This window comes from Nuphar pumila, chromosome 3, assembly GCF_984573655.1.
Source record: "Nuphar pumila chromosome 3, dmNupPumi1.hap1.1, whole genome shotgun sequence".
NCBI lineage: Eukaryota > Viridiplantae > Streptophyta > Magnoliopsida > Nymphaeales > Nymphaeaceae > Nuphar > Nuphar pumila.
The window spans coordinates 24,531,785-24,557,992 of record NC_143251.1 but is presented as its reverse complement, the minus strand read 5'-3'; the positions used below and the strand labels follow the sequence as shown (position 1 = coordinate 24,557,992).

General features: G+C 32.7%; 1 protein-coding gene across 1 annotated transcript in view; it reads left to right on the top strand.

The window, feature by feature from the left end:
- LOC149842315 (mannosyl-oligosaccharide 1,2-alpha-mannosidase MNS1-like) overlaps window positions 1-26,208 on the top strand; it is a 123,893-nt gene that overhangs the window by 35,499 nt on the left and 62,186 nt on the right. Inside the window, exons 5-6 of the mRNA XM_089999059.1 lie at window positions 11,567-11,632; window positions 11,799-11,970. Of these exons, the coding sequence (XP_089855185.1) occupies window positions 11,567-11,632; window positions 11,799-11,970 (238 nt within the window). The remainder of the gene's footprint in view (window positions 1-11,566; window positions 11,633-11,798; window positions 11,971-26,208) is intronic.

The following is a 26,208-nucleotide window of genomic DNA, read 5'->3' as shown; positions in this document are numbered from 1 at the left end:
TTGACTTGCGCAGAGGGGCAACGCCCATGGGAATCAAGTGGAAATGTACAGGTTCATGAAATTAGTTTCCTTCACAATTTATTCGACAAAACAACAAAAGCTTAGTGACATTAGAAAGGTAAGTACTGGAAAAAAGAGCTAAATTTTTTGATATTTAGTGAGCCAGATGATGTCTTGGGTATAATATGATAGTTGGAATGGCAAAAGTTCATGATAGTGATATTTATTACCTGCATGTAGACTATCACTTCTTAAACTTGGCAGCAATTCTTCTGATAATGCTTGGTTTTGCAGTACATATAGGACTATTTTCCTATAAAATTATTAGATTTGATAAGTAATAGTTTATAAGATACTGAGTCTAATTTGTTCTTATATTTTTTTCTTTTGTGTTTATGATCATATTCTAGTCACACTCTCTTATCTGTTATGAAGGGCACATTTGATTATCATGCTTCCAATTCTTAATGTTACCAAAAGCCTTGGTACAGGACATAGTACATGAATAACAAGAACAACCAATAGACACATCCGATCTTGAATTTGATAATTTTGAGTTGTCCATTTCTGTATGTTGGCAAGAAAGTGATAATATTGTAGAGCTCTGGTGAATTGTGCTAAACTTTGGGGTGGTAAATATTGTAGTTGACTTTGGAGTCTTGTTGAAGAGGGAATGCCAAATCTAATGTTCCGATAAATCTATTCTAGAAATTAGAAACCGAATGCTAAACCAAGTTTTGATGGCATGGCTAGTCATTGGTCAGAAAAGTAGAATGATATAAAGGACATCTTGAATATAGTAAGAATAAAAACTTCTTTGAAATTTGGAGCTTGTTAGTGTAATGACCCCAACTAATCCTCGTAAATATAGTGGATTTTTTTTTAAAACAATTGCGGAAATACACTCAAGGATCTGGGGTCTCACATATTTAATATATCAAACCACAAAGAGATAGTGCGCTAACATATAGTGCGTTGAATCAACAAAGAATAATCAACATTATTAATAAATAAATAATGTCAAATAATCAAGACAGTAAAATCGTTTATCACAAGGAGCCACTCTGTTAAGAACCCAAAACTAGTCACGCAAGGCTCGCAGTCTCCAGCTTAGCACGTCATCCCATCACTCAACACCTGGACCTGTAAAAAGTTTTTGAAAACGGGTAAGAACCAAAGTCCTTTGTACGAATTTCTCTAAAAATTCAAATTGTAAGGAAATAACATAAACCAAACACTTTCCATGATCAACTTACCATTTAAGCATTTAAACAAGTATTATGTAACAACAAATATCATGCGAAACAGAATAAGCCAGAATGCATAAACTAATGCTGAAATATGCATGATTCAATGCACATGCATGAATAACTTATTAAGTTATTTATCAGAGTTGCTTTTGCATGCATATCCTTATTAAATGCACACAATTTTAGTTTTTATTTTTTCCTAAACCTGTAGATATTCAAAACAGACAAAAATTCTCGAAGTCCAAGTTAGGTTTTCAATTGTAACTTAACACATAATTTGTATTTTATTATTGAGTTCCACATTTGTTCTTTGACCGATATCAGGAATCCTTACATTCCATCGAAACATTAGGAATCCTCACCTAATGCTGGGACATCAATGAAAATCCTCAACCATTGATGCCACTTTTTTGGTATACTAATAACTACAACTAAGTCAACAACACCATCCCTAGGCAAAGTAGTTGAAATCTCCCTAAAATTATGACCAGAAGTTGAATCACCATATTGGGTTCAGGGGCACAATCGCACACAGAGTTTTAGTATCCTCACGGTCTCTCATGACCGCTATCCAAGATTCCCACACTGTGAAAGTGACGCCAAGAAAGAGACTAATTACACTCTTTGGTCTCTGTTACCATTTTAAATAATTTCAAGTCCTTTACAAAAGAACCGTTTTGCAAATCCAGATGCAAAACCCATCTTGGTCTCTGGCCCGCCACATTTTAACAATGCAATTAATTTAGGAAAGTCAATAATTTTTAGAAATAAATTTACAATGCATAAATAAAATCAACAACATTGGAGCAACACATGCTCTTGGCCTACGCAGCTCACAGTGGTTCACATATGACCACAAAAGCATCTCAAAATGATTTATGCATCTTTTTACAAAATTTTAGTGAATATGCAATACATACCTTGTTCCAAAACATGTCTACAATGTGTATTCAATCACATAACAAGAATGCACATAAAGCCAATTGCATACGCATACGAACAAATGCTTGCAACACCCATTATCATAATCCATTTCATGCATAAACACCCAAATATGCACGTGATCATATTTATGCAAACATCAAAATAGCTTTAGAATTTTCATGCGTATGATATGCACATTTGCAACATACTATGAATGCATAAACATGCACAACCAAATCCAAAACATATATAATACCCTACAATACATATGAATGCAGGTCTGAACATAACAACACTGTTTAGAATAAACATCCAACACAATGCAACTCAACATACTGCCAATCTGATCAAATTTCAATCACCCAACATAATCATCAGTCTGATCAGATTGCACCTGTCCAGACCGTGGCCAATCTGTTCATATTTCACAGGCAAAAACATAGATAAACCTGGATCAGATTGTACAAGAGCCAAAAGGTGGTAAATCTGCTCCAGGTTTTTTTTAACTACACCATGCACCATTCAGCAGGTCTGATAAGTACAGCATGTCGTTGCTGCACTATGGGCACAACAGCATGCTGCCACTGCTCATATACGAGTAGCAACATGCTGTCGGCAGCATGTTGTTGCTGCAGAGATACTCATAACAACACGCTATTGCTGCATAATTGTGCAACAATATGCTGCCCAAAACAGTTTGTAAAAATACCTCTATACGCAGCCGATAACAGTCCACACTTTTAACAAAATAACCAGTTTTACTCATAGCCAACAGAACATGAATATACAGTTTCGATAACAGTCAACATAAGAGCATAGTTTCATATTTGATTTCCGCCAACATAATAGCATCCAAACAGTTTTTATGACAATCAACATAACATCATCAAAACCATTTTTTTTATGTCAATCAATATAACAACATCAAAAGCAGTTTAGATGCCAATCAACATAACAGCCTCTGAACAAGTTTGATAACAGTCCATAACAATTCTTGTAATCAAATCTGATATCAGTCCATACCATAACAGAAAAATCAGATTTCATAATAGTCAACAAATTCAGCATGTTCATGAATTTGATGACAGCCATCAACTGACATGTTGCTAAATCTGATAACAGGTAACATGTATTTCAATTTTATCACAATAAGAAAAACATTATGTAAAATTCTGATTTAATCATAGCCAATATAACCACTTGAAAACAGATATTTTTTTATAACAGTCCACCAAAATATCATGTAGGCAAATCAGTTTTGATAACATTAAAAATCTATCAGCAACATGCTGTCTGCATCAAAACATGAAAATAAAACTGATACATCCATAAAAAGCAACATGTATGCCTGTCGGCAGGTCTGATTAGACTGCCCATGAAAGCATATAGGCAGATCTGATGAGGCTGCCCATATGATGAAATCAACAACCTGATTTGGATAAAGTCTGATCCAAACAAAGTGTGTTGATATGCTCGTGAACCCAAAAATCAACATGCGCCAAAAATAGGCAGGGAAATATATATATATATATATATATATATATATATATATATATATATATATATATATATATATATATATATATATATTCAGCATAGAAAGACTATGCAAAAATTGGCAACATATATTTTTCATGATATATAAAATTCAAGAATAAATTTATGTTGAACACATGCTTAAACATGAAAAATCATTGGCACGCTCACATCAAACAAAAAATACATGAAATCATGAATCAAGGCATATGTTTATACATGTTTTTGAATCAGATTTATCTTTCTCATCCAAACTTACACATGAATCAGATTTAAAACTATTTCTCCCCCATTCGAATCTAGAGAAGAACCCGTGCCTTAAACCGGACGTGGAAAAAGATCGAAATGGCGTCGGATGTTCGATGAGAATGATGGATTTCCTCTTCTCCTTCCTCTTTTTCCTCTTTTTCTTCTTCTTTTCCTCTCTTCCCTTTCATTCTTTTTCTTTCTTTCTCTTTTCTTTTCTCTCTCTCTCTCTCTCCCACGAGTTGAGCTCTCTCTTCTCTCTAACTCTCTCCCTCTCTCTCTAGAATAACGATTCTAGAGAGAGGGAGAATCCAATCCCTTTTTATAGTGTATTATTTTCTCTTATTTTTTTTCTTTTTATTTAATTTAAATTTTATCTTAAGAAGTCTCTCTAAAGGGTGATGGACTCTCCTTTAGAAAATAGAGTTCTACCAAAGGTAGAACTCTATCTCTTCTAGAGGTTATCCTTTTAATTTGTTATATTATATATATATATTTTAAATTAACTCCTTATCTAGAGGGTGACGTCCCCTCTAGATAACTCTCTATTAGATAGTAGAGTTCTACCCCTCTTCTAGATAATACCTTTTATTAATTATTTTATTTAATTATTTATTTTATTATATTATCAAATATAATATATATTAGGGAATGTTCCAGAGGGTGTCGCACCCTCCGGAGGCCATCCTATGGTAGAGTTCTATTCCAGGTAGAACTCTACCTACCCAACTTTTAAATTGATTTTAAAGTTTTAAATTAGCTATTTTTGGGTTTTGGATCCAGATCTGGATCTAAGATCCGAATCTATATCCAAAATTCATATGGATCCTACCTTGACCAAATCCTAGTTAATATGGGTCCTGGGATGAGTCCAGATTCATATTAATTTGGATCAAACGGAGCAGATCCAGTCTGATCCAATCCAAAAAAAGGTAAAAATAGAGGCAGGTCATTTTTGAAAAATGCAATTTTTGGGCCAACCGTAACCCGTTTAAAAAAAACAAACCACCAACGTTCTCAGAATTACGAGACATTGTCTTATTTTAGTCTTGTCAGTGGGCCCTAGGCCACACCCGTCACCTATATTTAAGGATATTTTCCACGATTTATATCATTTCCATTAAATACTTTGCCAAAATTTCAAAATTTTTAAATTTAAAAATCATGAAAAAGACACGATATTACAGGTAGGGATTGGGTAGATGCAGAAACTCCTATTCGTTATCCATGTAATTGGCCATTATATTTGTGTCGTTATCCAAGTTCAAAGTAATATTGTGTACTTCTCCTTCGTTATAGATTCTGAGATTTTTGAAAAAAAAATGGCTAAGTATTTTGAAAGTCGATAGAAATCCTCGATTTTAGGTAGAGTTAGTTGAGTGTGGGCTCAGCCCAGGACCCATTAACAACACCTAAACGCGCCAATTAAGATTCGGTAAAGCTTTTTATTTTTGACCTTTAAAATTGTGTGAAATTCGGGTTAAATTCAGGCGAAATTTGAAGGTGAAATTTAGGTAATATATCATTAGATGCGTATCGAAATTCTGAAAACAATGATATTTTGTTTTTCTGAATTCAGGCTATGGTTGGCCCGAAAATTACATTGTTTCAAAAATGACCCGCCTCAATGTCTCAGGTTCTGGATTGGATCCATATGATGCAAGTGTAAAGAGTCTTTCACACAATCAAGTCTACAAACAACTTGACAAAACATACATTCACCCAATATGGTAAACCAAAATAGCATACAAAATGCTCCACAGCACAAACATAAGAATAGTGCATAAATGCACTTGAATCTGAATATGTAAGAGGTAAAACCCTCTACCTTTGTATATCAATTACAATGGGCAGCATGCCCTTATTTATAGTGAGGTTACATGAGAGGAGCTATGAAAATAGCTGTTGGGCTACTCCCAACAGCTCTAATTAGAGCCGTTGGGAGTAGCCCAACAGCTCTATTCAAACAGTCAACATTTTGACTGTTTGCAGAACCTGACAAAAAGGTTGTTGGCTGTTTTGACAGTCCAACAGCTCTAGTCAATTATGACTGTTTGACAAAAAGACAAAAAATAAGAAAGAAATAAAATTACAAAAATAAATAAATAAAAAAGTATTACAAGAATATAAGTATATACTTTAAATATATAGTTATATACATATATATATATATATATATATATACATATACATACTCTTGTATTACGAAAAGTATGTATATATATATATATATAAAAAAATATATATATATATATATACATATATATTCAAGTATATACATATATATGTCATTTTCTAACAGTCTCCCTCAAACTTATGGTGAAATCACCGAAAGTTTGTCAAGTAAAAAGTTGAATCTTGGTGAGCATATTGCCTTGGTGAAGAAGTCAGCAAGTTGATATTTCTGATGTCACATAGGGAAGATCAATAGTCTTCTTCAAATATTCTTCACGAACAAAATGGCAATCCATCTCTATATGCTTAGTTCTTTCATGAAATGTATGATTTCGAGCAATGTATATCGAACTCTTATTGTCACAGCACAATCTTGTAGGATTCTGAAGGTGAATCCCCATATCTGAAATCAGTTGTTTGAGCCACACGACTTTCATAGTAGTAGTTGCCATTGCTCTATATTCAGCTTCTGTAGATGATAATGACACCTTTTGTTGTTTCTTGCACCTCCATGAAATCAAAGATTCACCTAGAAATATACAAAAACCAGTTGTTGAGCGCCTGTTATTTGGATCTCCTCCCCAATCAGCATCAGAATATGCAATAAGATCTAAGGAGGAAGAAGAGGACAAAAAGACTCCCTTATTTATAGTGCCTCTGATGTATTTAATAATTCTCATGACTGCACTCATATGAGCTGATGTTGGAGCATGTTGAAATTGACTGGCTATATGTAAAGCATGGGCTATGTCTGGTCTTGTAATACTTAAATACATAAGAGATCCCACTAGCTGTCTGAAGAGAGTTGGATTGTCCAAAGGAACTCCATCATCGGCTCGCATTTTCATTCCAACAATCTCTGGAGTATCAACAACTTTATCATCTGAAAGTCCTGACCTGTCAATAATATCTGAAGCAAACTTTGTTTGTGACAATATGTATCTTCGGTTAGAGTATGAAACTTCTATACCAAGAAAGTATGTTAGAAACCCAAGATCTGTCATTTCAAAAGAATTTTTCAAAAATTGTTTTACTTTCTTGATTCCCTCCTTGTCACTACCTGTAATTAACATATTATCAACATATAAAAGTAAAATTATAATACCAGCAGAAGAGTTCTTGATAAACAAAGCTGTATCAGTATAGCATGGTTTAAAACCATACCTTGTAATAACATTGTTAAAAGTATCAAACCAAGCTTTAGGTGCTTGTTTGAGGCCATATAATGCCTTTTTTAATTTAAGCACTTTACCTGAAGGAATTATTAATCCAGGTGGAATATCCATATATACTTCCTCATTGAGATTCCCATTTAAAAATGCATTTTTAACATCCATTTGAAATATATTCCAATTTTTAATAGCTGAAATAGCTACAAGCATTCGAACAGTGGTCATCCTGGCAACAGGAGCAAAAGTTTCTTCGTAATCTACTCCGTATTCTTGAGAATATCCTTTGGCAACTAATCTGGCTTTATGCCTTTCCAAGGATCCATCACTTTTGGTTTTTACTTTAAAAACCCATCTACAACCTATTGTCTTTTTTCCTATAGGTAAATCCAGAATTTCTCAAGTATTAGCATCTTTAAGAGCTTCTAATTCTATGTGCATAGCTTTTATCCATTCAGGTAAATTTTTTGCTTCATTGTAACATGAGGGTTCAAAATATGAGTGGATAGCTATAAGACATGCTCTATGTTTAAGAGAGAATGAATCATAAGACACAAATTTATTTGGGATTCTTGAGGTTCGTTCTGATCTACGAATAGTGGTTTGTTCTGAAGGAATTTCTAATGCTTCATGATTACTTTGATTTACACCTTCATTGAATGCATTTCGATTTCTTCTAGTGTATACTATTGGTTCAACTATTGTTCTATTTTCAATAAGAGGTTCTACATAAATATTTTCATCATTAGACAATAGTTTGAACAAGAAAGAATAATCAGAGTTTATGACTTCCGACATGTTTTCTTCAAATCCACTTTCATTTTCAACAAAATTAACATTCCTTGAAATGAGAAGTTTATCATTTTTGGTATCATAACATTTAAATCCTTTTTGTGTTTCTGAATAACCAATGAACGCACAGAAAATAGCTTTAGAAGATAGTTTATCTCCTTTATCATTCAAAACATAACATTTGCAACCAAAGATTCTCAGTCTTTGATAGTCAGGTTGATATTTGAATAATTTTTCAAAAGGAATTTCATTAGATAAAGTTTTAGAAGGCATTCTATTTATAAGATATACTGAGGTTAATGCAGCTTCAACCCAAAGATTTTTTGGAACATTTTTAGTAATAAGAAGAGTTCTTGTAGTTTCCATACTATGTCTGTGTTTCCTTTCTGAAACTCCATTTTGTTGTGGGGTTCTAGGACATGATCTTTGATGTAAAATTCCTTCATTTTCTAAAAATTGTTTAAACTCATTTGACAAGTATTCTCCTCCAGAGTCAGTTTTGAGAATTTTGAGTTTACTTTCAAATTGATTTTTAATCATGTTATGGAATGTTTTGAAGGTTGCAAATACATCTGATTTATACTTAAGAAAGTAAATCCAACAATATCTAGTGAAGTCATCAATAAACACAACATAGTAGGAGAATCCGCCTTTAGAGGCTACAGGAGCAGGACCCCATACATCCGAATGAACTAATTCAAAAGGCATTGAGGAGTAAAAAGTTCTTTGACCATAAGGCAAGACTGTCATTTTACCAAGTAAACATTCTTTGCATTCAAAATTATCTTTACAAAGATTCTTGGTAATAGGTACAAAATTTAATTTTCTTATATTTGGATGCCCAAGTCTATGATGCCAAGTCCTTATGTCTTTTGTTTGGGCAATGTTGCAAAATGATTCCTTTGGAATACAAAGGAAATCCATATAATAGAGATCTCCTTGCCTAGAACCTTCCCCAATCAATTTCCCGGACTGGCGATCTTGCACCCAACATTTATTTGATGAGAAAATGACATCACATCCATGATCCGAGATTTGAGAAACAGAAAGTAGATTAAGATGAAGTTTTGGTATAAGTCTTATTTTCAGAATATAAAAGTTGTTATGTGTTGACAAATCATTTTTAAAAATTCCAACACCCTCTATTTCCAAGGCAGTACCATCGGCAGTGGAAACAAATGATGCATTTGAATTAGGTTGACATTCGGATAGTATAGATCTATGTGGGGTCATATGAAAAGAAGCTCCTGAATCAAGAAGCCAAGAGCACATACCAGGAGCAGAAGATGTTGCAATGGCCGCTCCTGAGGTAGATCCTTTAAGCAGTGGTTGTAATGCCTCCGTCAGTTGAGATAATGATTTGGTGAGGTCTTTGAGATTCAAAGTATCTTCATCTTGTTTTGATGGTGCAGCCGCAACACGCTTTTCTTGAGGCCTATATTTGTATCTAGGACATTGAGGCCTAATATGACCGGGCTCATTACAATTATGGCAAATGATTTTTGATTCTCCTCGATTCTTATTAAAATGAGGAGGTTTATATGGCTTGATATAGTGTCCTGGTTTTGATGCGGCAAGTGCGCAATACTCTTCTTGACAATTGCTAGAAGTAGCAAGCACACTAACATTTTTACTCATGTTTAGCCTAGTCTCTTCTTCACTAAGTTTAGTGAGAATCTCATGAATAGGAGGAGGTGATGAAGATGATAGCAATGAGGCCCTTGTTTGTTCAAACTCGGGTCTCAAACCATAGAGAAAAGCGAAAAGTCTCTCTTCTTCAACTTGAACTCTCCGCATTTCTATACACTTTTCTTCCCATTTGGGTTCAAATTGGGCAAGTTGGGTCCAAATGGAAGATAACTCTATAAAATAATCTCTTATATTCTTATCTCCTTGTTTAATGTTTCTAACTTTTTCTTGGAGATAATACTTGTGAGACATATCTTTTTCGGTAAACATACCTCTAAGATATTCCATGCTTCATTTGCCTTTTTGTAACACAAAAGGTTTGAGGCAATTTTTGTCTCAACTCCACTAAGCATCCATGAAAGAATTTTGGCATTTTTCATTTCCCATTCATCTAATTTTTTGTAGTATTCTTCCATGGCTTTGTTTTTTTCTTCAAGACTAGTCTCAACGTCATTTTCACCTAATATAATTTTGGGAGTGGGTTCAGGAATAGTACCTCTTACAAATCCCCACAAACCTTGACCCTTGATGAATGTCTCCAAGTGTCCCACCCAAATGTTATAGTTGCTTCCTTCAAGTTTGAATGGCGGAATGAAGTTGGAGTTGCTTGTATTGTGCGGAAAAAATTCACCCATGATGAATCCAAAGAAAAAAAGGAACCACCAATCACGAAAGAAAGAAGGCACACTTTACGAGGCAGCTCACCAATGCACGGTTGATCATACACCAAGCTCTGATACCATGTAAAGAGTCTTTCACACAATCAAGTCTACAAACAACTTGACAAAACATACATTCACCCAATATGGTAAACCAAAATAGCATACAAAATGCTCCACAGCACAAACATAATAATAGTGCATAAATGCACTTGAATCTGAATATGTAAGAGGTAAAACCCTCTACCTTTGTATATCAATTACAATGGGCAGCATGCCCTTATTTATAGAGAGGTTACATGAGAGGAGCTATTAAAATAGCTGTTGGGATAGCTGTTGGGCTACTCCCAACAGCTCTAATTATAGCCGTTGGGAGTAGCCCAACAGCTCTATTCAAACAGTCAACATTTTGACTGTTTGACAGAACCTGACAAAAAGGCTGTTGGCTGTTTTGACAGTCCAACAGCTCTAGTCAATTATGACTGTTTGACAAAAAGACAAAAAATAAGAAAGAAATAAAATTACAAAAATAAATAAATAAAAAAGTATTACAAGAATATAAGTATATACTTTAAATATATAGTTATATACATATATATACATATACATACTTTTGTATTACGAAAAGTATGTATATATATATAAATAAATATATATATATATATATATTCAAGTATATACATATATATGTCATTTTCTAACAGCAAGTTGATATGGATCTGGACCCAGTCCAAGACCCATATTAATTAGGATTTGGTTCAGTTTGAGATCTATATGGATCTTGGATCTGGATCAAGATCAAAAAATCCAAGCACAACTAATTTAAAGTTTTAAATTCAATATATAAGTTAAATTGAATGAAATTCGAAGTTAAAAAGACATATTTGTGCACTTTTTGTAATTCCATAGTGGCATCTATTTGTGCACTTTTTGTATTTCATTCGAGTTGATTTAAGGTTTACTTCACTATCCATTTTTTTTGAAGACATATATTGGTCAAACATGAGATTTTGAAAGCCAAAACTTTTAGTGAGTTGCTTCTTTGGCATTAAACCCATTTCTATTTTGTAGCTTTCTTGCTTTTATTTCTGCATTACATATTTCATTTTTGTTTCTTTGACTACAGATGGGTTGCACAGTCGCTGGACTTCAATAAGGAGTGTCAAGTTAGCGTTTTTGAGACAACCATAAGGTTGCGTAAGAAGGCTTATTTTTCTAGTTCTGTTATTTTCATATGTCTGAAATGCGGAGTTTCTATATTGTTGCTAAGGGACCTGAAATGTTGTTACCTGGTATAGAACATCTGATTATCTTCTGTCAAGTTAGTGGCTTATTTTTTCAACACCACTGGATTTCAGAGTTGTTGGTGGACTACTGAGTGCATATGATCTATCAGGAGACAAACTATTCCTTGGAAAAGCAAAAGACATTGCAGAAAGGTTGCTTCCTGCTTGGAATTCACCTTCAGGAATTCCTTATAACCAGATTAATTTGGCAAACGGACATGCACATAATCCAGGATGGACTGGGGTAGTTTCCAATTTCTTTTTTCTGATAAATTTTGTATTAGAAATCATGGCAAACTTTCTGAAATAGTTTTTTTTTTATTAGTATAGTTTTTGTTTGGTAAAATTGATTTTAGATGCTTGTTTCTATGAAGGGTTCATGTTACAAAGCTTGAATGCTTGAATATACATTTATATGTTAGCCAACACCTAATTGTGTTGCACGTAAATGTTGGCAAGTATTGGTTTTCTTCATGGCTCGTAACTGTTATGTTATTAGATCTCTTCTGAATGTTTCCACCTACTTTTTTGGTGTATGCCTTCATTGATATTCTTCAAAGTTTCTTCTCTGCATAATCACCAAATAGTTCATGGTATTTTCATTCGACTCATTTTGAGAGTTCTTATATATACAACTTCAGAAAATCACAATAAATAAAAAAACTTCAAAATGTAAATACCACAATAATATCAGGATGATGCCATGAATTTTCATTTTCAACTAATTTTTAGTTTTTAGTAAAATCTCTGTTTTTCTAGAGAAAACCATTTATTTTTAATTTTTCTTGAGAAAAAGCACTTGCCAATATTAATGTGAGACTAATATTGGTGACTATGCTTCTTGATAGTTATTTGCGTATGGTATAGAAGACCTGATGATTCTTCTTTAAAAAGTTATATGCATCATGGAAAGTTAGTTCCTTAACTCAATAGTATTTAGTAAGTTCTTATTCTTGAAAAAGAAAATGGTATTTGCATGAACTTGGCCACAGCAAGGAATCCACCTCTGCCCAACCTCATCTCTTGACATGAATTTGGTTAGGTATGTGGCAATTATGGATTATGTTCCCAAAGCAGCATATACTTTCTAAATTCTTCGTACGCCATTTGCTCTATCAATACCTCCCATCCAAGAGATACTGAATTATGTCTATTTTTTTTTCATTTAGTTTTAATCTGGAACAAGCTTTTCTGCGAGTGGAGAAATATTTCTTAGATTCTCTTGTACTCGTATGTTCTCTAAATTCAGACAATAGAATCGTCTCCATATTTGCTTCCCTTAAGGAATACAATATATTCTACTGCTTGTTTGTTTTAAAAGAAAATTATATTCTAAACTGCTTGTTGCTGGTGTCACGTAAACTAGTGTACAGTGACTTAAAATAAAGTTAACAGTCAAGTAACATCGTGCTACTATGTGCACACTTTCAGGACCATTCAGAAAAATTGCAACAAAGACGAAGGGGATTTTTTGGAAAAAATATCTACCCAACCAATGCTGTGAAAATCACATTCAGGCTCTCTTTGGATCCAATTAATCAAATCAAATAATATTATATTGTACAAATAGGATTGGACCTTTAACAAAAAGAGAAAAATTTATAAGCTGAATTGAAAAAGATCATAAAAGGAGGGAAATATACAATGAAGTGAATGTATAGAGGGGTACCCTTGACTGTTTAATAGGTATGAAACTGTCAAGAAGAATCACAAAGCATCCATTTGATGCTAAAGACAGGATCTTATGGGATCTTTTGGAACCTTCTGGTTCCCCTTTTCTAAAGGGGTTTGTGAAAGGCCCTAAAATCCTAAAAAAGACTATTAAATATTGCAGTTTAATAAAACCAAATAAAAAATAGGTCAAAAAAAGAGATCTACTGGCAAGATTGTGATCTCAATAATTTGCCAGAATGAGGGTTTTCAACAAAAAGGTAATGGAACACTCTACATAATTATGACAGGAACTTGTAGAAAAGTGATTACAAAGGCAAATAAAAGATCTCAATAGATTGCACAAGCACAAGACTCTAAAGGGCTGGAACACACATAAAACTATATCTTTTATTAACATAAAATGCTTAAGAGAAGCATATTATTACCACATATATATACAAGAGAGCAAAGGAGAGAGGGAGCTCAACTAGCCATTGGGCTAGCCCCAACTGCTACAAAAACAAAGATCAAAGTGCCTCTAATGGGCACTTACATCAAAATACAAAAATAAAAATAAAAACAAAAGAAAGGTACACAAGAAAAGAATAAAATACAAAAAATACATAAAGCCTAATATGCATATATTAACACATATATGCATATTTAATATATATATATATATATATATATATATATATATATATATACTGTGTAGATTAACACTCCCCCTCAAACTTGACTGAAAGTTTGTCAAGGAGGAAGTGAAACCGAGGCGATGAAAGCGCCTGGGTGAAGAAGTCAGCCAACTGGTCTTCTTTAATTATTCTTCATGAACATAGTGGCAATCCATCTTAGTATGTTTAGTTCTTTCATGAAATATATACCTAATCGTGAAGGTGTTTGTAAGTGAAGTCCCATATTTTCAAGCAATCTTCTCAACCACACGATTTTTGATGTTGTAGCAGCCATAACATGGTATTTAACTTATGTTAATCATAAGTACACTTACGGTTATTTCTTGCACTCCCAAGACACTAGTGAATCACTAAAAAAACATCGAAACTAGTAATTGAGCGTCTGTCATTGAGATCTCTTCCTCAATCAGAATCAGAATAAAAAATTAGATTAAGAGAAGATGAGGATACTAAAAGACCCTTAGAAACAAAATTTTGTAAATATCGAATAATTTTTATCGGGATGCTCATATGCACTATGGTAGGGGAATTCTGGAACTGGCTCATAGTATGAATATGTGATATGTCAGATCGAGTAATTGTCAAATATGTGAGTGCTCCAATCTTTGGACGGTATGAAGTGGAATCCTCTTGAGGTATTCCATCATTTATCTTCTTCATGGCATTGATTACTTTTGGAGTGTGCACCCTCATTTCATCAATCATTTCTAACCTGTCAATAATCTCATTAGTGAACTTGGTTTGAGTTAACAAGTATCCATGAGAAGAATAATCAACTTCAATTCCCAGAAATAATATGGGAAACCCTAGATCAGTCATTTCAAAGTTTTCTTTAAGATCATTTTTGATATAGTTAACTCCTTGTTTATCTCTTCTAATAATTATCATCTCGTCGACATAGAGAAGCAAGACATCAATACTTGTATAAGATTTCTTAGCATAACAATGTTAGTGTAACAAGATGTGTAATCAAGTTTAATCATAACAGAACTAAACTTGTCATACCAGGCTTTAGGAGCCTTTTTCAAACCATACAAAACTTTTCTAAGATGAACCTTTTCAAATGGAACCTCAAATCTAAGAGGTGGATGGATCCATGTAAACTTCTTTTAATTCACCATTTAAAAAACATTTTTTACATCAATTTGATAAATTACCCAACCTTTAACAACAATGACTACTATGATGGTTCTAACGTAAGTTATCATAGCCACATGTGCGAAGGTTTTATCATAGTCTGATCTACAACCTATAATCATTTTCTATTTTGGTAGATCTTTTATTTCCCAAGTTTTAGATTTTTTAATTGCCTCTAATTCGTCATTCATTGCTCCTATCCATTCAAGGTAATTTTTGGCTTGGTTATATGTTGTTGACTCAAAGTAAAAGAGATTTTCGCTAGGTTGTAACGGCCTGACGGATTTCAACCCAAAAATACCAAGATTTTTTTTTCAAGTTTACAAAATGTTGATTTTATTTTTATTTTTTATTTTTCTTTTCTAAAATGTAATAATGCAACAGTCTCATCAACAAACTCATTCCAACTGTACCAAGTACTAGACAACCAACCTGAGCGCAAGCACGAGCGTGCCTTAGCCTCCTAGTACCAGATCCAGTACAAAACCACAATCAACGAATCCGATTGAACCATTACATAAAAGAAATTATTAAACCAAGTCCTTTATCATTGATATTGCCTTAACCGAAATAAGCTCTAGGGAGTCTGCCTGCGCATGTACCGGCGTTTAATGGCTCCGTAGAACAAAGTTCGAGAGTAAAGCATCCAAATGACAAAATCCTAAAGTTATTTCTTATGTGAGCAAACACATCGGAAAGATATTGATTTTTGTAAATCAATTTCATAATCTGGTTTCTTGGTTAAATCTCTTGGGTACATTACATTTCAAAAATTACTACCATCACATACCACGAATAGTAATTTACTGAAAACTAAATAATTTCATTTCAGTATTGAACCGTTAAAGCATTTGTTCAATTAAATGGTCATTCAAATAATCAATAAATATTAAATTTAAAAGAAACAAGGAGCCCTTGGGATCATCGAAAACATCAACATGCACAACTCCCTCCAACATCCTGCACTTGCTCCAACCATCACATATCACTTGAAAAATATTTTGTTTTGAAAGCATGAGACTTTGAAAAGTCCCCGTAAAATTCACACAGCTAATACAAAATATAATACATAAAACTTGCATAATATACATCGATAACTAAAGAACTGCATCAACTATCAAAAAGGCAGATACACGATTTCCCTAAGATATTCATGCATTTATAATTCATAAACAAGTATGAAATAACAATCTTAAGCATCTATAACATCAATTTTAAATGAGATCAAGATATTTATCAAAGAGCATGAATCCATAAAATTTCAGGAACATAAATAAAATACAGTAAAGTTAAGTGAGCAAGTATATTATGTTTCACTTGATTATTTATGCCTATCAGGTATGCGTAAGACCAGCATGAACACAACCCAAACTACTCGGGGTATTTATATTATGCTATGTATTTTAATTTTCTCGAGTAGTTGCTGAGTCGCATACTCCCCCAAGAGCGGAGTCAGACCGTGAGAGGTAGCGATGTGCTTCGAGAGAATCTACTTTGGGCCTACGGCTTCAGGTCGCCATGATGATCATGATCACTCACTTCTACAGAAATCATAGGGACATGCCCACCTAAGATAAAAGTAGCAATCCTTGTCTCCCTAAATTCTTTGGGCTTGGGGACTATCAAGGTATTGCTCCTCATAGCTCAATAGAAATAAAGGCCCAGCCTACCCTCTCTAAGGTAGACCAAAGGATCATTCCGGTTCATTATACCTCGGTAAAGGTATACCCAGAATTCTACTCAGGGTTATTTTTATTAATCAGGTCATAGGTAAATGCATTTACCATTAAGGCTAGTGCATTGTCATATTTCTGTTTCTTTTTTTGGAACCATAAATTTCTTAATTCATAAAGCATGAAAAGTGCCCATACAATCCTGTGAGATTTCTTTTAATCCTGTATGCATTTCCAAGTACTGCATCTCAAAGCATAACATGCATTCTCATAATAAGGAGTCATGTCAACATGCCGTTTAGCAATTCATTCATGCAGTATCACAACATTTCAAATATTCAGGAACAAGCATGCAATAATATCACAGATATATATTATTTTGCATCTGCGCATATGGCCAATATGCAATAAAATCAACATGCTCATATTCATTTTTCATATGCTTTGCACTTACAAACATGCCCATAATTAGTTTATCATAAAATAACATAATTAAACTGCCATAATTGAATAGATTCACCCATCTCAATCACAATATGTATAAGAGCCTTTTTCCTAAAAAACATGGCATCTATGCACCATAAGCATGGTCATCAATCTCATCTTTTTCTCTATCATAAACATTTGTATTAGATCTAATGTGATTCAAAAACTCAATTTATGAAAAGTTTAGGGAAAACATCAAAACATATTTAAAGTCATAAACCCGACTTTACCTATAAGAGCTCCCACAAACCCTCATCGAACAAATCGATATGACTCCAATTAATATCTTGACTTTTCAGTTCTCAAATAATATCAGACTTAATTAAAATATCCATGATAGCATACAATTTAAAGAACTCACTACAACTGGCCCATAACAAAAAACACATAAGTCTTTTTCTCAGATCTAAGCCCCCATAAGCCCAAACTGGAAAGACACATATTTCTAATTACGTTCAGTTGTAAACATGCTTAAACAAAATGAATACACATAACTTAATTCAATTCATACTGTACAAACTTGTAAACATTCATATCTCATCAACATATGCCTTTGGAAGAATCAAAATCTAATAAAAAGCTCAAAAACCTTGAATCAATTTTTGAGAAATCAAAGTCATGATTTTCTTACGAAGAACCCATCAGATATTCATTAAATCAAGCATGAATCTAGAGATTTAACAAACTAACATGCTGAATATAATCATAACATTCAAAATAATTAATTTAAAAGTCAATATAGATTGAGTAATGTCTTACATATACAATTCACATAAACCTTCATTTAGATCTTCTTACATGTCTAACACATTATTTTTTGATTCAATAGGGTCTATCAACACTGATAATATACAATACATGCCAGAAATATATTTAAAATTATAAGGTCCAAATACGTTACTACTTAAACACAAGCATAAGTCTTCAGGGAAATTCAGATTCCTGTTGAACCGTTTTTATAAAATCTATCAGGAACAACAGAACGCATATAAAATCACAATTTTTTTACCGTGGTTACTTGTACCTGTCAACAACACAACCCAATAGAAAAATCTCAAAAATAATAAATACAGAAATAATTAAAAATCTTTTACGAAACCCTGTTCTGACAGAGTTTTGGTCCAGAATCTGTAATATGCAAGATTTTCAAAATATTATTGTATATCTTGGAATTTATATAAAATGTTTTTGACAAAACCATATTTACACAGTCTCTTATTATGTATTAAGATTCACTCAAATTTTTTATAAAATATTTGGAGTCGTTTTGTCAAGGCATTCACATCTTTTACCAGAAGTGAGTCGAAACAATCCTGTAACCAGAGCCAGAAACTAGGGCTCTGTTAAAACAAATGTATCTTCATCAATACAAATCCAAAACAGATGAAACAAGATTCTAAATTTAAGATCAAGATGTGTAGATCATCATAGTGATTTTTTTTAGATTTTTTGAACTGATATTCTTAAAAATATCGATTTATTTTCAAAACTGGTCGGGAATAATATATCAAATATCATAGATTTTGGTTTCTCAAAAAACATTTTTGTAAAAATTCTTTTTAAGATCATAAAACCTTTGAAATTTATTATTTTAGATTTGATCTAACATAATATGAATTAACTCATGAATCGTGTGGAGGGGAGAAGAGTCCATTCTAGAGAAAATTCTAACTTCTAGACTCCTAATTCTTTAACTAATTTGATTTTTTTCTAATTTGATTTTAGTGAAATAACTAGGTTTGACTATTCAACAACTAACTCCAGCCTATCTAACTTGTGTGGACTTTTCTAGAGGTGTGGGACGTCCCACCCTCTAAATCCCCTTTATTTATTGCTTTAAAAAATGCTTAAATTAAAAGTCTTAATTACTCTATTTTTTTATTTAATTATTGTTATGAATTTAAAACTAAATGATAATTTAATCCATATGGACTCCTGGATCCAAATGGGGTCTACATAGGACGTCCCCTATGAGAGCCCAACATGTATCCATTGGATCCAAATAGCATTTTAAATTGTATCCAAACCAAACTGCACCCCAGATCCAACTGGAATCCAAATAGCGATTTTGGATCCAGAACCGAAGTTAAGATCTAAACCACTCCAAACTCATAAAATCTTTATAATTTATCTTTTTTGATTATTCTTGAAATATCATTCATAACTTGAGACAAAGATTCATAATTAATCGAAATCAAGAAAATCAAGAAGTCACAATGGTTGCCATAATTGCATCAATAATCCATCATTTATTCATTTTAATTATCAAGAAAATCTCGGGTTTTATATAGGTAAGCTCTATGTCGTGGGGAGAATGATTCATATGATACAAATCTATCAAGAGGTCTAGAGTTTCTATTGTAATGAAATAGCAGAAGTGCAAAATAAGAGCCACTAAGGGCATACAACAACACAAATACAAAGTGCACAAGCACAAGTCCATTATGGGATAATACAAGAGCCAACAATGGCTTAACAAGAGGGCACAAAATGTAAAAATAATTAATTTTTATTGAGAAAATGCTTAAGCAAAAGTATTATAGAAAGAAGGGACAAGTGGTCCCTTTATATACACAAGAGAGAGGAGGGAGCTCCCAACGACTCTATGGTTTAAAAGACCATAGAGCCCCTGCCTCTTTTACATAAATACAATAATAAAATAAATAAATAAATCAAAAGTATAAAAACTGTTCCTAGTCCTTGATGGGCATGATAGAAAACAAAACTGTACATAACTATATATATAAATATACATATTCTAACACCCCCTTCAAACTTACGATGGAACCATCAGAAGTTTATTGAGAAGAAAAATAAATCGAGGCACTGGAAGAGCCTTGGTGAAGAGGTCTGCAAGCTGGTACTCGGACGTGACATATAACAATTCAATAGTTCCTCTTAAATATTCATCACACATATAATGGCAGTCCATCTCAATGTGCTTTGTACGCCCATGGAAGTTGTGATTGCTCGCTATATAGATTACATTTTTATTATCGCAACACATTTTTGTGGTTTTTGAGATGACAATTCCGATGTCTTTGAGAAGATTGCTTAGCCATACAAGCTCCATAGTTGTCGTAGTCATTGCACAATACTCAACTTCAGTGGAAGATAATGAGACCGTCTGTTGCTTTTTGCACCTCCAAGAAATCAAAGAATCACCTAAAAAAACACATAACTCAATGGTTGAGATCCTATCATTAGGATTCCCTCCCCAATTAGCATCAATATAGGCAAATAAATCTAAAGAGGAGGATGAAGATAAGAAAAACCCTTTGCTTATTGAGTTCTTAATGTATATGACAATCCTCAATACTGCACTCATGTGTACAATAGTTGGAGCATGCTGGAATTGACTGGTTGTATGAACAACATGTGCTATATCTGGTCTGGTGATCGACATGTAGGTGAGGGATCTGATCAGCTGCCGAGGAGTGTGATCTTCAAATAGTATTCCATCTTCAAATATCAATTTTGCATTGACAACTTCAAGAGTCTCCACTTATTGTCATATGAAATCCCTGACCTAGCCCAAATATCAGCAACAAGCTTCATTTGTGAAAGAACGTAGCCTCTAGGTGAGTAAGCCACTTTAATGCCTAAAAAAATACCTTAAGAAATCTATATCAGTCATATCAAAAATTTCTTTAAAAAAAATTTAAATTTCACAAACTCCCTTTTTATCGCGTACTGTAATTATCATGTCATCTTCATATAGCAATAATATAACAATATTTGTACCTGTATTCTTAAGAAAAAGAGTTGTGTCAGTATAACAAGATAGAAAACCCAAATTAATCATAACATAATTGAATCTATCATACCAAGCTTTATGGGATTGTTTGAGACCATACAAAGCTTTTCCTAGTTTTAGAATTTTACCTTTTTCAATAACAAGTCCCGATGGGAGATCCATGTAAACTTTTTCACCAAGTTCTCCATTAAGAAAAACATTTTTCACATCTAATTGATAGATAGACTATTTATGAATGGATGCAACAACTATTAAGGTTCTAACACTGGTCATCCTAGCTACAGGTGCAAACGTCTCCTCATACTCAGTTTCATATTTTTGTGAGTACCCTTTAGCATTTAACTTAACTTTGTATCTTTCTAGAGTTTCATCGCACTTAGTTTTGATTTTAAATACCCATTTACATTCTATGAGTTTCTTTCCAAAAGGTAGATTTACTATCTCCCAAGTATGAGCTTTTTTAAGAGCTTCCAATTCTATATTCATAGCTTCAATCCAATAGGAATCATTTTTGGCTTCATTATAGTGATAAGGCCCATTGTAGGAACGAAGGGTTAATAAGCAAACTCTATAGTTTGGTGTAAAAGATTCATATGACACAAATCTATTTGGTTAAATGAAAACTCTGTTGGATCTCCTAAGGTTGTTTCATTTATAGATAGATCCTGATTGGAAGTATTTATAGATAGATCTTGAGTGTAAGTTTCATCTATGGGGAGATCTTGAGAATGTTTTCAATAGCACTTGGTTGATTTCTTTGTTCACCTGGTATAGACTCTCATTTTTAGAAGGGTTTTCAATCAAATTGTCACCATTAGGAGATAATTCCAAATTATCATTATCATGATGTTCATTATGAACATTACTGCCTAAATGATTCTCAACAATAGAAGTTGGTGTGAGTTTTGGAAATCGATTTTTAAAAAGATATTTGAAGTAAAAACGAGTGTGAAAGCCAGACACCAAAATATATAAAACCGGCTCTCGCACGAGTGGTGGAGTCTGGGTTGAACTCAAGGAACGGAAAAATACTTTGTATTCAATCAAATAATTTAACTACTCTTTATTGCCAAAAATAAAAAGAATTAATTAAATAAATAACTAAGAGAGTGCGGCCCTCTGCGGAGGGCTAAAACAAATAAAATAATAATGACTTATTACAAACCCAATTAATGAAATAAAATAAAATAAAATAAAAGAAAAGCCTAATCTAAAAAGAAAAGTGCTTGAGTTTCTTGTCCCTTCTTATCATCTGCTGCTTCTTGCTTGCTGTTGAGGGCTCCCTGAAGGGCTTTCTGAGGGCCTGAAGGGCCTTTTGAGAGGACCTTTTAGGGACCTTAGAGGGCTCTTTGCGGGTAGATTTGAGGCCCGCCGCATGTCTAACGCTTCTCTGCAAAGATCAAAACACTAAACACAAAACAGAGCACACAAACTCACAGAAATCTAATGTTAGTTTCAGCTAAAAATTACAAAAACATGAATTCGACTAACATGGAATAAACTAATTACATGTAACTAATCACTACACTAAAAGACAAAATAGCAAACAAACTAACTAACAAGAACTAAAGTGTAACACACTAAAGATTAACTAATTCAAGAACTAACTACTAACAAATTGACTAAAAGACAAAACTAAAAGCAACTAAATGGATTTTAACCAACTATATGCTGTACGAATTTTTAGAATTAACAAATAAAGCTGAAAAATAAAAACTAACCTAAATACTCTATCTAACTAACGCATTCTTATGGATTAACACATAGAAAAAGAATTGGCTATTAATTTCTAATCTAATCTAAACGATTTGCACGTGAAAAAAAACTAAACTAACTCACAATGACAGGAATCTAAGCTAACTAATTAATTATGGAATCAATAACAAAACAAAACAAAATATTTAAACTAGCTAATTATTGAAGCATATAAAGCTAATAGAATTCCACTAAATAATCAAACTAAACTAATTATGCTAAACTCATATCAATTAATCTAACAAAATTAAACTAAAGTAATTCTAATCTAGTTAACGTGAAAACAAGAATTAAAACATGAAATTAAAATTACTAATAAAAGAATTTAATTAAAAATTAACTAAATCAACTACTTAATCTATTTAACGAAAAACGCTATTTGAACGCGAACATGATTTCTGGAAGTAAATAATTATTTAACTAACCAATAAAAACAGTAAATAAACTATATATTCAACTGGAATAATAAAAATTAAAATAACTAATCTATTTATCTATTGATTTATCTAATTTAAACTAATGATTAAACAAAAACTAATTTAAGAAATTAATAGAAAGTAAGAACATGAACTAAACTCTAACTAAAATAATCTAATACTAAAAATAAACAGAAGTTATTCAGATCTAATTGACGAGAATTAAAAAGAAATAAAAAAAACTACAAAAACCCTAAATCGATTAATTAAGAAATTCAAAATAATTTAATCTAATAAACACCAAAAATAAAGAACATGATCTAAATTAAATCTATCCTAAATCTGAACCTAAAATGAATTAAAACTCACGAAAAACATAAAACTACTCTATGTGAGATCTATAGATTTGAATAAAATAGTCTTATTCTATGCGCAAACCAAGAAAAATGGCTAAACTAGATTAAGCTATATATATATTTATATTTTCAGATGCTGAATCTAAACTAATATAATCTAAATATGATGAATATGCATTGATCAAACGAAACTACATGTAATGCTATGATTTATGGTATGAAAAAACTAAAACTACGGTGAAATGTGGAAGAAAAAGCAAACCGTACGATTTACCTTCGATGGAGGGGTTGAGAAGAAGAACGTGTTTTTTCTCTCTAAGCTGCACGGACCTTCGTCGACCAAGGCAAGAAGAATCGATGATAGAAAAACGTTAGAAGAAAGATGAATCAAAGGGAGAGGAAGAGATCGAGGGAGAACCAGTTGGGAACGAAGAGAAGAGAAGAGAAGAGAAGAGAAGAGAAGAGAAGAGAAGAGAAGAGAAGAGAAGAGAAGAGGCCTGCATTTTCTCAGAAGGGAAAAATGTGGGCTGCAGCTTGAAAAGTATTATTTATACTAAATATTAGGTTTAAACACGATTTTCTAAGTCCAAAAAATTTTCATAAATTCCAAAATAAGTCTTACTCAAAAATATGTTTTTCAAAAGAAGTTTTTCTAAACTAATTAAAATTAGTAAATACACTCCTAATCTAATTAGACTTTGAATTAGAAAAGTTTCAACCTAACTAAACATTGAAAAACGCAGGGTAGGTTCTAAAATGTGTGATTTTCCCATATTTTTTATTTTAAAATGATTTCTCGAAACTAATGATAAAAATGGGTTTTTAATGCAATTTCTTTATATGGATCATGAAGGCATTTTATTTATTAAATAAGTTGAAGTTAAAATGACTTCGACCAAAAAATTATTTGAAACAGTTTTAGAAATAAGTAGGGTTCTAGCGGTTTTCATGATATGTCTATGTTTTCTTTTTGCTAACCCATTTTGTTGAGGTTGTCTATGACAAGATCTTTGATGACAAATTTCATTTTGTTTCAAATAATTTTGAAAATCATTTGACATATATTCCCCACTTGAATTGGATCTAAGTAAGGATATATTACTTTGAAATTGATTTTTGATCATCATGTGAAATTCTTTAAATTTAAAGAATGAGAAGACATCAGATTTGAAGTTAAGGAAGTAGACCCATGCATATCTAGTAAAGTTATTAATAAATATGACATAATATGAATAGCTACCCTTTGATATGACCGGAGAAGGTCCCTACACATATGAATGCACCAATTTAAAAGGTATCTTTGGAATAAAAGTTCTTTGAGGAAAATAAATAGATTTCATTTTTTTCAAGATACAATCTTTACAAGCAATAACCTTTTCATTCCAAAATGATACATCTTCGAAAAACTTGGATGTCAAGTCTCCTATGCCAAGTTTCAATAACTTTTTTCTTGGACATAATTATAAAAAGACTTATGAAGAGATAAAAAATCCAGGTAGTAAAGATCTCCTCTCCTATGGCCTTGCCTAATTCGCATCTCGGACCGAAGATTCTGCACAAAGCAACCCTTTGATGAGAAAGAGATTTCACATCCATGGTAAAAAATTTGAAAAACCGAAAAAAGATTTAGGTTAAGTTTGGGAACAACTCAAATTTTTGGAACAAAATTTTTTTGAGAGGTTTTTGAATCTAAAGTTCCAATACTTTTAATTTTTAAATAAGTCCCACTAGCGGTGAAAACATATGACGAAAAAAGAGTTCTCATGCGGGGTCATATGAAAGGAGGCTCTCGAATCAAGAATCCAAGAGCATATACCTGAAAAAGAGGAAGCAATGATGGCACCCGATGTTAATGAAGACTTAAGAATTTGTTGAAGTGCCTTAGTTAGTTGGGAAAGAGTATTTGTATGATCTCTACTTTTGTTTATCTCCTTTTTAGGTGTGGATTCTCTAAGAGAAGCCACTTTGTGCTTGAGCTTTGGACAAGCCGGTTTGATGTGCCCCAGCTCATTAAGAAAATGACAAATAAATTTTCTACCACCATTATTATTTTGCCTCTCCAAGTGTGGAGGTTTGTAGGCATTTATATTGTTGCCTGGTCTAGACACTACCAACACTTCATCTCCTACTCTTGTCATACTAAGACAAGTTTTCTCTTGGAAAATTTCGCCGGGATGATCTATAGAGGAGAGAGGGCCACACTTGTTCATATTCGGGACGTAGACCATATAGAAATTGGAAAAAATAACTTTTTTCATTTGTTCCCCCCTTTATTCCACATCTTCGATAACAACCCATTTGGGTTCAAGAAGTGCTAACTCCTCTCATAGAGGCTATGTCACCTGGGTACGGGTGTGAGTATGGGTACAGGAATAGGTACGGAGGGTATGTCACGACAATTCCAAAAAATGTGGGTATGGGGGTACGACTATATATATATATTAAATATCATATAAATTCAAAATAAACTGAATATAGTCTAAATATTATATGTTATATCTAAAATATATATTATATACTAAAAATATAAAGTTATAAACCGAAAATATAATTA